An 11905-nucleotide genomic window follows, 5' to 3' on the forward strand; every position below is an offset into this window, starting at 1 on the left:
TTTATGGCTCCTTTTTCTACTTTCGTTCCATCTATTGGCATTCTGCTTTTCTATGCTTTTTAAAGTTCTGTCAACTCTACGTTGAGTTTCAATCATTCCACTCTGATCGAATTGATTGTGACTAAACTAAACTAAGAGGTTTTTTTATATATATGTATTTTTAGTTTGTTTATCTGTATTATTTTGTTTATTAATACGTCAAAATAAAGTTATTTTGTTATTTTTAGTCTTTTTTTTATATATACCATCGATTTCGAGTTTTTGTTTCTTTCAGTTGCATGTCCGATACTAGTAATTGTAGAATCAAGTATAAGTGTCTGATTCTTGTTATCTAAAGCGGAAAATACTTCCATTATTCCCCATTTTCCGATCGACGAAAAACGTTTGAAACATTCAAAAAGTAAAAGTCTGACAAATCTCTAGATATTTGTTTTGTTCGAGTTTTATCCGTTTTAAACGGTTAAAATAGTGAAAAATGAAATATATGTATTCCTAAATGCGTGTACAATTACAAAGTGTCATTATTTCATAGAAGAAATTGCCAATTGATTTTAGAATCACATTGGAGCATGGAATTTTCTCAACGAACTAGGAAAATATTGACTTCAGACATTTCCTGAGACATTTTCAAAAAGCCGTAACTTTTTTGTTTGTACTGAAAATTTTGTCAAAAGCCGACGTAGAATTGCAGAAAATATGTATATTTATAGGAAATACAAGTCATAAAAGAATATTGTGTAAATAAGTACTTACTTTAATAATATAATTTGATTACTGAACACTTTTAAAAATCTGACCACTTACAAATACTTTCATTTTTGCATGTAATATTTTTTTGCCTAAAATAAACGCAATTTCGATAATTATCTAAAAAAAAAACATATGAAGTTATTCTTCCATGCAAAATTTGGCAATTTCCTACACTCTACAAGAGCGCAATTCAACATTTTAGTTTTTTTTACCTATAATTTGTTGCACCTGACAGGCGGAGTTCTGACGTTTTTGCGGGTTTTTGGTAAGTTCAATTGACCATAAAGAATTAGAAGGACCATCTTTGATAAATATTCAGAACTTATAATTTGTCTTGATTCCAACAGTATACAGCTTTCACTTAATTACAGTTTTGATTGTTTACAATAGTCATTTATAGTTTTTCATCACAGCCGCAATAGCATGCGTAAAGTCAATTTGAGTTGGCGCAATTGTATTTTTAGCACCGATTCTTATTTAATGTCTTTATACTAGTAAAATTAAACAGAACATTTTAGCTGTTAATATAGTTGTGAAAATTGACTTCTCTCTTAGTTTTCCTTCTAAATGTTTATTATACGTTTATGAGGGATTACACAATAAGGTGGTAACTATCTAAATAAGAAACGTGGTTCTATAATTTTATAACACTAACAATAATTACTCAAAACTAAAACAATAAAGGCACTTTCCGTAAATCCGTTACTCATTGATACCTTTGTCCCTTTTAATGTGACCTTTTTTAAAGAATGTTTAATGAAACCCACTGATATATTTACACAGGTCATACAACAGTCAACCAAATAGACTTGGCGGTACAAATCGATTTTGACTGACCTACCCATGCGCAAATTTTAGGCATTTCTGAATAAGACCCACTCACATTTAACGCAGTTCGTACTACATAAGGCTAAAGCGGGTACTAAGGCGGTGAGGAAACTTTCATGTTGATTTTCATTTGTGTTTCAATAACTTCGTCAACATTTTACGTTAAAAAATAATAAATCACGCCTGTCTTTTTAGATAAGACAAAAAATAAAATAAAAAAGAAATAAATAAAAGAAATAAAAAATAAAATAAAATAAATAAATAAATAAATAACATTTTTAAAGGATCCTAGAGATTGCTCTGTCATTGAGTATTTGTAAAAACTATCGCAGCTATTAAAACGAAAGAGAAAATCTGATAAATGGCAATGGCTATTTTTAATAAACGCATTTTGAATAACAATAAAATAATGACTAAATTAGTGTAAAAATATTTTATTTAGAAATTCAAACAATAGTATAATAACATAAATACAATATAAGCAAATGATTCGGAAACAAGCTTTAAGCTTTTATAAATCCGTTTCCTAGGTAAATAAATGACAAATTCATATAAATAGTGCATGCTCGCACTCTAATAATATTTACGAACAATTAAATAAAATATGATGAAAACTTAGATTTTTAGTATACAATATGAAATTGAAAATGAAGATGAAAAAGAGAGGGAAAATGACTTGCTGTGCAAAAGTACAGTGAATGCTAGTTTTAAAATATACAAAACAGTCAAGGAAATCTATTACTTTTGATAATATACAACTGAGTGGAGTTGTAGTGGAATGACAATGTTTTGATCATCATTCAGTTGGTTAGATCCAAAGATTAGAAGATTTGTATTGATTTCAACAGGGATTTCAGCCAGCGAAGCTAGAAGTTCAGTTCTTAGAGTTCGATATTTTGGACAGTGGAATAAAAAGTGATCAATGGTTTCAATTTTGCCACAAGTACAAGTAGGTGAATTGACGAGGGCGCTAGAATTCAATCGCAGTCATGAATGTAGTATTTGTCCTAACCTTGTACCGGTATAATAATAAGCTGGTACTTTATCATTTTGACTGCGGGTTAGGCGCTTAAAGATTGCAGTAGAATCTACTGACTTGACATTATTTAACATTTATGGAAAAGAACAAGTTTATGAGTTTTAGAACATTTAATCGGTTATACGCTTTTTTGACAATGTACCCGGTATGATCATGCCAAGAGCCTATGTTCGAAATCATTAGACCAAGATGCTTATAATTGTCTACAGACTGAATAGGCTGATTATTCAAATATAACGTGGGGTGAACAGGTTTATTGTTTTTCCGAGAAATAGTAATAGTCTCTGTTTTTCTGGCGTTGAAGTTTACTAACTATTGTTTAGACCATTTATGAATTTTAACGAAGTCGTCATTAAGTATGGAGGCTGTGTCGTTAGGGGAATCGACTACGAGGAAGTATGGAGGCTGTGTCGTTAGGGGAATCGACTACAAGGAAGTATGGAGGCTGTGTCGTTATGGGAATCGACTACGAGGAAGAGACTGGTATCATCCGCAAATAATCTGATGTTTGCTTTTATATCATTTACTATATCATTGATAAATAAGATAAATAACTGGACCAAGAATAGAACCCTGAGGAACTCCAGCGCAAATGGGTAACCATTCCGAAGAAGAATCATTTACGACTAGACCTTCTCTCTAGATAGTTTTTGAACCAATTTAGAAGATTACCCTCAATTCCAGCCTGTTTTAATTTAAATAATAAACCCTTATGCCAGAACCTGTCGAAAGCTTTGATAATATCGCAGAAGAACACTCTATTTTTTTTTTGCCGCTGTCCAATGCTTGCCCAAATTCATTGGTCATGCCTACTAATTGATTAACCGCGGAGTCTCCTTTAGTAAAACGCGATTGTTTATCAGTTATGATATTATCCTCAAGTAAATGATAATGTACATGTTTATAAACACAGCGCTCCATGACCTCAGAGATTACACTTAAGAGTGAAATAGGACGATAATTTTTAACATCATTGGAATTATTAGTTTTAAATATGGGGGTTACATCAGCCCCTTTCCATTTTTTAGATCTAGTGCATTTTCTAGTGATAAATTAAAGAGTCTACACAGTGAATATTTTAAGATACCAGCATAAAGTAAGTAGAGATTTGTATAGGCTCTAGGACTGCATTGGCATAATTACTAAATTAATGTATCCCATTTTCAAGAAGTATACTCAAGTTAACTGTTAATCATTGTCTTTTTGTTCGTTTAATCTTTTGAATTTACAACAAACTAAAAGTTTAAAGAAACCTCTTTAAAGTGATAAAGGTAATATAAAGTCCCTGGTAAAATTGAAAAACGAATTTCTTTATGAGCAAGAAAAAGAGTCTTTTTTATGGTGAATGACAAGACTGAAGCATGAATTACCATCCACATACATCATCTCGAAGCACAACGTGTTACGTAAGTGAGTATTGTTTTACTAGTCCCAATTCATCAGCAATTACAGTAAGTAAATTGGAACTTGAGTCATAACACACAGCAGACGGCTGATGTAACCCATCTTCTGCACCTAGTAGTTGTTTGCTTGTCTGTCCGTCAGGTGATATCACCACAAGGTTATTGGTCCAGTACCCAGTAACATACAAGTAACCCTGTCTATCAAATGTAACACCTTTCGGTCCTTTTAGTATTGTGGTATCGCGGAATGTGAATAAGACTCTGAACTCGATATTTAGGACAGTAACAGTGTTCTTGTTTAAGCATGTATAGCATATCCTTCTATTGTCTGTAGCTACATATGAATAAATATCCAAGTCTACATCATCGATTATGTCTTCAATCTTATTCGTGTTAACATTTAACATTTTTAATCCGACTCCACACACAGTTATCAGTAACTGGTCACCTCTTTGTGATATGCCGTTTACATCATTCGCAACGCGTACTTTCTTCATTTCTATGACCTTATTGTTTCTAATATCAAACAAAGAGATAGTTTTTGATATTGGATTTGAAACAAGAACTCGGTCATCTAGAAACTCGGTATCTAGAAGTTCAACGCCATATACACATTGATCATGCCTAAATTTGAATTTTGATTTCAAGGTTCCATCTGTTTTATGTACAAATAGGGTATCTATTCCACGATTAGCCATCACAATAGTTCCATCTGACAGACAACAGCAATCAGAAAACCACCCTACATTTTCTACGTCTATTTCGTTGCATAGCTGAAGCCTCTGTGGGAAATATTTCTGGACTACCATTTGAGCTTCTTGTATTTTTCTCGTGTACATTGTAGCTGGCTTGGGGCCTTCAGTAACTCGTATCTCCCCTAGAGTATTGATTTCAGTAAAGGCTTCGAGAAATTTGCTTGCCTGTTGATTATATAAATAATAAACTGATACTATATGATTCACAATGACACTAAATGGTTTTATCAAATTTTATACAATTTATAATGAACAAATGTAATTATGACAACACGTGGAATGTAGTACAAACTGGTCAGAAATAACATTGACAAGTATTAATTGTGTTGGACACGTAAAACACAGATATCCCACAAACGTTCCCATTGTCACAGGAATGCCCGATCCGAATCTGTTTCTACGCCTCTACGATTCTTTTAATTTTGATTTTTTTTTCCTTTTCGACTGGCGGTCATTTTGGAATGGCCGTCTATTTTTCATTTAATTCAATATGGCCGACGGGAAGCCCTATATCCAAATCAAGTATCAAGTCTCTACGATATTTTCCTATTTTTATGTTTTTTTTTGTCTACACGGCGGCCATTTTAAATGTTGGTCGCGTTTGAAAATTCAAATAGTCATTGCACATCTGCATATATGGTGTCCTTTTTTTTGTGCCAAGTCTGACTCCAACCCGTTTGGAGGTTTTTGAGTAAGTGGACAAAAATATATAGGGAAAGCAGAATTATAAAAGTTAGAACAAAAATAATATGTTCCCTCACTATGTTTTGGGGACAGGCATGCTTATGTGTGAACTACCTTGTAATCTGAAACGCCCCGTGCGGGTCCGGGTGTCAAAAGAATAGGCCTGCAGCAGTGCTAAGCTTGTCGTAAAAGGCGACTAAATAGTGCTCAGAACCCTAGCCGGGGGCTAGGGCGTTCTGCCCACAGAGCAACGGTTGTGTGCACCAGGTGGTGGAATGGGGTACCCCTGGCATGTTACATGCTGGGGTTGTCGGGCTATAATACGGAAAACCAGACCGCAAACCATAGTGGTGCACCGTGTTGGGAAAGATGCCACGTTCCTCGCACGTTAAAGAACCCTACTGTGGTATTCTCCCGGAGTAGGAACCATAGGGCTCCGCCACAGGAGGCTAAATTGCCCGACCCTACCCATCTCTCCCTATTTCCAGTGGCAATCAAAATTTGTCGACCCCATTACCCTTGTGTCCCATCCCATTTTTCATTTTATCATCATTTCATGTTCATTTTATCATCCATTTCATGTTCATCGCCTGAATACAGCTGAAATATTGGTGCTCGGGCGTTCAATCAATCAATCAATCATGTCATCTAAAACATAACTTTTCTAAGAATACACCTCGTGACAAAAATATCAAAATGCTTAATAAATTAAAAGTTTCGAGTTTTTAAATTTTCAGTAAAATTAACAATATAATTTTCGTTTTTGGTTAAAGTCGTTCTCGCAAAACACGTGCATGCCAATTCATTTTCGACTAGCTAGGTTTATGCTCCTATATCATTTTAGAAATGCTAAGTTAATGTTCCCTATGTGGGCGACACATCAGGTTAAAACATTCTGCATTTACATTCCAGGAGTGGGCTTTCTGGGCACACTATAAAACTTGTTATCCGTAACTTAGAGGAGGGCGTATAGTCCAAACATGTTGTTACAAGACAAATGATACATAATTCTAACAGTACACTATTACCTGTATTGAGATATGCACGTCATTCATTGCACCATTTTCAATTGACTCGTCTAGGTACTCGAGAGAATCCGTGACCATCTTCTCGATCTCTTTGATTCCTACGTATATTTGGTAATTTGATGCAAACTGTTGGATGTGTTCTAACTGTTCATGGACTTCTCGTAGCTTCCGTTCATTTGATTCCAAAGTCATCACGATATCAGTCATAGGGTTTGCAATCTCTCTCACGACTTTGTCGATCTCAGATAACATGTTTTGCTCAAGTCCCTTTATTTTTGCGATAAATTCATTTGTCTTACACGTGATCTCTTCTTTTAAACTCTGCCTCAGGTTTTGAATGCTATTTAGATTTAAACTACGATTCTCCAAGGCTCCTTGAACAGCTTCATGTGCGTTGTTAAGTTCTGATTTGATTTCATAAAAGACCGACGACGTTTTCACATTTTCTATTATATCACTAAGAACAGGAATATCTTGACATTTGCTATGAGATTCAACCAGACAGCTCTTACAAACGGGTTGGTCATGAGCACGGCAGAAGTACTGATATTTTTCTCCATGATTTCGACATACCAATCTGACAGACTTAATAAAGGGAGGTAACTTCTCGTAGTCTAGATAAGGAATGGTATCGTGGTCACGTGTCGCATTCATCAGTTTATGTTGTTGGGTACAGTTCGTACACAGACCCTCTGTACACTCAGGACACCATGAGACGGCAGATTTATTTTGGTTCATTTGGACACAGATGCTGCATACCGCTGCCATTACAGTCTGAAAAAAAATACTATAAATTTAAATAAGATCGGATTGTTTATCTCACAAGTCATTGATGAAAAATATCAACTAATCTATTTTGTGCCTGTGCACATTCCACCTCCGTTCTAAATTCTATGTTGCGATAATCTGAGACTGATTGAAATCGAACATAATTGTAACGTACATTCTACGGTGCAAAACGTATGTATGTCATTTGAAGTATCTAAAGTACTCTAAATGTCTATGATCATATATAAAAATTATAATTTACAGCTCTTGAATGGTATGGACGTCCCCCTTATATCATATACCCTCCCAATTCCCCATTGTACATTTGTACCCATCCCCATTCAAAATCTCTATACACCATCCCCATTCCCCCCCCCCCCCGAATAAACCATAGAATAGGAAGCTTTCTCCATACAAGTTCTGTATCAAATAAAATGTTTCCATTGCCATAATCCAGATTATGCTATGGGACAAGATATGATTTGTAGACTTTATATGCCTTTAAGTTCTTGCTCCGATAACAATCTTGCTTAAATAAGTTTCCATTATGGCAGACAATTTCCGTGTTCATGAATAAAAGTTTAACTTATAACATAAATAAAGAATTAATTAAAAAAAAAACATAAAAGGCTAAAAATCATCGTATGAATCATATGACATTAATGAAACATGATTATATGTGATTTCTAATATAAATAAAGAAATTAAGCCCCAAAGCTTGTAACTAAGGTGACACATGCTCGAGTTTGAAACAAGAACAGACGAAATCACAAGAAAATTGCGAAAACAATTGATGATTGATATTGATTTGGTCCCACACCATCTCGGTAAAACAATGTAATTGAGATTTTCGTAGAGTGACCTTGAAATATCCTGTAAGATTACAAGACCCATTAAGGTCATTACATCAGTTGCTGGATTTATTGTATGGATCCTTTCCGATTATATCTAAAGGACAATTTTGTTTCTGATCAAGAGTTACTGATACAAGGGGTACTAAACAGATGTTGTCTCTTCCATTCTCCCGTCTGCAACAGTATTGCCATGGTCTGCACTAGTTTGGGCAAGCCAAATTAAGTCTTGGGACAGGAAAGAGTGAAGGGTTGTAAGCATTTAAATACCTAAAGCACTACCGAGGCTTCATTTTTTATATATTGCACACGGTAGAACCTCTCGGGAATGGATTTGGCTTCCTATTTAGATAGTCTTGTTTTTGAGCACTTCTTGTATACAATTAGTTGTTGGAATAAATTCGTCCTATATATTTGATTTGAATGCTAATGACGGGATGTAACTCCCAGAAACACGTGTACAGCAATCGAAATATGTAATATAAATGATTGGTAATTTTGTATGTATCCTGTCTTTTACCAGTGAATTACTTCCCATGACAACTGTAATACTTAAATATTATATAGTTTTTTACTTGATGTATCCTGTCTTTTACCAGTGAATTACTTCCCATGACAACTGTAATACTTAAATATTATATAGTTTTTTACTTGACGACACTTACAAGTTGAAAGAACGCTAAAATTTATTAAAATTAGTTGACAAACTTTGCACATAAGATTACCTTTTTGATAAAGCCTCAACATAAATCACAAGTTATAATAAATATATATGTACTTAGTTATTCAAAATGGCGTATTGATAGGGATTCAGGAAGTATGAAAACCGGTTTCGATTTTCAAGTCATATTGCTTAAGTACTGCATCAAGGATAACCTTCTTATGAAGTTCCTGTTGCTTTTTTTTTCAACGGATTGCGCTTAGTTTGGCAATGAGGCGGTCTATTTTTTTTATTCAAATGTGGGGGGGGGGTCCAGAAACTTTGAAAAGGAGGGGTGCAAGGCGGCATTCCTCAGAAAAAGGCAGGGTGTTAGATCATTTGTTGCCTTACTTGGTCAATTGTCAGGCGTGTAGCTGAGGCCAAATTGAAGTGTAGGCAAAATTACAGCAGGGGGTCTGGGGCGGAGCGCTGGTTGGGGGGCCAGGGGGGAGCAAAGCCCCCCCCCGAAGCTCCGCGGAGATAGCGTTTTAGAGCATCATTTATGCCTCTCCTGGATATATTTTATCTCAAAATTTTGAGAAAAAAAAGTCAAAATTAAGTGCAGGCAAAAGCTTTTTTGCCTAACGGCAGCTATGCGCCTGATTGTATCAGCCACTCCAAATATGTGACTTAAGCTTTCAAATAAGGTAACAGTCGAAACTGAAATTATTTTAATTTTTATTCAGTTCTTATAATGTTTCTGTGAACATGCTGATTCTTTGTTACTCTATTTTTGATAAATATATTTTCATTTTTTTGAAAATGAGACTTTTATCTTAATTTTGATATGTTCTCTACATAAGTATATATGTAGCTCTATGGTTTGTTGTATTTTGCACTCTCGTAACCCATTTCTCATATCTTGACATACAATTAGAGATCGATGGCAAGGAAAAACTATTGACCAAAATATACGACAATCGCGATTGGCAAAAGCTTGTCGTAACTACGCAGACTTTTTGTTCCGCCTCAGACTTCTTACAATAAGGCTTCTTGAACAGGGTTATGTTGTTACAAGATTAGAATCACCACTACAGAAGTTTAACGGTCGTCATCATAAACCCGTGGATCGTTACGGTGTATCCATCTGACCAAGGTGAAGCGATTGGTTCAATATGTCATAATTTTCCTTCCCTCCTTCGTCTATCCCGGATTTGACTTTTTATGATCAACTAGGTGGGTGTTTTATAGAAAAGCATAGGACGGTTACCCTACCGGTGCACCAGGTCCATGCTCCCAGTTTTTAGTAGAGTCCGAGTTGCTTTAACAAACAATAAACAAACACTTTATTTATCCTCAGACACCAAGGTGTACGAGAGGTCTTATACTTTTGTTGCTTTGTACGTATTATTTCTGGTTATTTTATGTTCTTTGTTGTGCATATCTGTTTTCCATGTCTTGTCTTTGTCCCTGTATTACATTCTTTTTTCCCTTGACTTTTCTTACTCACTCATTACTATTCGCCTGATGCTTGGTCGTTTTATACTCTATTTGTGTGAGTAGTAGTTTGAAATGGTATAAATTTCATAATTTTGCTAAATAGTTGAAACTAAAATGAAACTAAGGTGATAGTTATCCAGTATGCCAGATTGAGTTGCCAACAAATATGTATTTATGTTTTTAATTGATATTTTGGAACTTTCACGGTTACTCAGATTAACTATTTGTGATTGTATTCAAAATTTCTTTTTTAATTATTGCAGAAGGATTCAGAATAATTATTGATTTATGTTGTAAGAACTTTGACAGAATTCCTACCATTCATATTCAAAATTCAGCACTTACTTGGGAATTTTGATGTTCACAAAAATGAATCGCAATTTGTATGAGGGCACCGCGACAACATAATGTTAAAAGATACTTGATTCGCATTTGAATAGACTCGGTAAAGTTACTTCTTATACTTAGTAATTTTGTTTTAGTTGATTGGCATGGTGTTTTCAAACAGTTAAAAATTCTAAAAAGCTGGAAAAAGTGTCAGAAAGAGCAGTTCGTTTTGTGTACGATGAAAGCTCGTGTAAAAATCTCGTAAATAAGTGCTTTCTTTACAAAACAGATGGTTTTAGGACTATGAAAATTGAAACTTACATAATTATAAAGTTAACTATAGCATCTGTTTGTCTACATTTATTACTTTCTAAATATTCTTTCAGTTATTCCAATACCTTTGACATAACTAAGGCTTCAGACTACAATGTATTGAAAGAGTTCTATCAAATGTGCCGTAGCGACATTGCGAAACGACCTCTCGGGCCATTTCAGAACCGAATTTAATTTGCAATATTTTATTCAGTCCTGAAATGGATCGAAATGTAACTTCTAGCTATTATGTATGACTGCACTTTCATACTGAATACTTTTTTGTAATATTTAATACTTACATGTTAAAATTGTAAACAGCTCGTAATTTCTTGCTTCACGGTAGCTTTTTCTGTAGTTTTCAACTTCTTTCTTAATGCAGAGCACTTTAATTTTTAGATCGCTTTGTACACTAGTGCTTTATTCATGTAATGTTGTGTGTGATGTGCCTACTTCCGTGCACATGTATGTCAAGTATGCATGTATGATTTTTTTTGTAATATTTAATGCATGTATATTCGGTTTAAATTAAGCTATTGTTATGAAAAATTGTACGTTTTATGTGAACTATGGTTTATATTGTATTTTGTGTTTATATCGCATAATATATACCTGTTATTGATTACAAAATAATTGATTTTTAACTGTCCAACGTGTTGAATGTAATTGTGTATTTTTCAATCGTGTATATAATATTGTGCGTTTACTACTTGTACATTTATATTAGGGTCATTGACATAATGAGTGTTTGTGCAGATCTCTTTGCCTTCTTTTATACACTGCTTGAAAAATAACGTTCAACATTTACTGACATCTTATTAAAATTTCATTTTGTCACATTACTGACTAATATTTCATACGTATTCATGAAAAAAAAAAACATTTGAGGAATTAAACGTTTGCACATTGAGGTGCTGTACACCAACTTTTAATTTACTAGCATAGGGGGTCTAAAGGGAAATCACGGAAACAAGGATTCGAACGACTTCACAAAGAAAATAGAGACAAGCAAAGAACATA

At 34.3% G+C, this 11905-nt stretch overlaps 1 protein-coding gene across 2 annotated transcripts; it reads right to left on the minus strand.

Annotated features, from left to right (window-relative positions):
- Positions 1 to 2014: 2014 nt before the first annotated feature.
- LOC148609795 (uncharacterized) lies at positions 2015 to 11337 on the minus strand. Of its 2 annotated transcripts, none has more exons than XM_088541104.1 (3): positions 11188 to 11337; positions 6488 to 7261; positions 2015 to 4940 (listed from the first exon to the last, which is right to left on the minus strand). In XM_088541104.1, the coding sequence occupies exons 2-3, from the start codon at positions 7253 to 7255 to the stop codon at positions 4020 to 4022; spliced, it is 1689 nt and encodes a 562-aa protein (XP_088397230.1). In that variant the 5' UTR covers positions 7256 to 7261; positions 11188 to 11337; the 3' UTR covers positions 2015 to 4019. The 2 variants fall into 2 exon arrangements, with proteins under 2 accessions (XP_088397230.1, XP_088397231.1); XM_088541105.1 differs by lacking the exon at positions 11188 to 11337 and adding an exon at positions 8832 to 9075.
- Between the last annotated feature and the right edge of the window lie 568 nt (positions 11338 to 11905).

This window comes from Perna viridis, chromosome 8, assembly GCF_037379345.1.
Source record: "Perna viridis isolate PV_CMFRI_1.1 ecotype Kerala chromosome 8, ASM3737934v1, whole genome shotgun sequence".
Lineage (NCBI taxonomy): Eukaryota > Metazoa > Mollusca > Bivalvia > Mytilida > Mytilidae > Perna > Perna viridis.

What these genes read in the sequence shown, in the direction of transcription:
- LOC148609795 (XM_088541104.1), bottom strand. Translation starts at nt 7,255, where the DNA reads ATGGCAGCGGTATGCAGCATCTGTGTCCAAATGAACCAAAATAAATCT. An exon ending in ACGTGCATATCTCAATACAG is followed by an intron (nt 4,941 to 6,487) that starts GTAATAGTGTAC and finishes TATAATCAACAG; the next exon opens with GCAAGCAAATTTCTCGAAGC.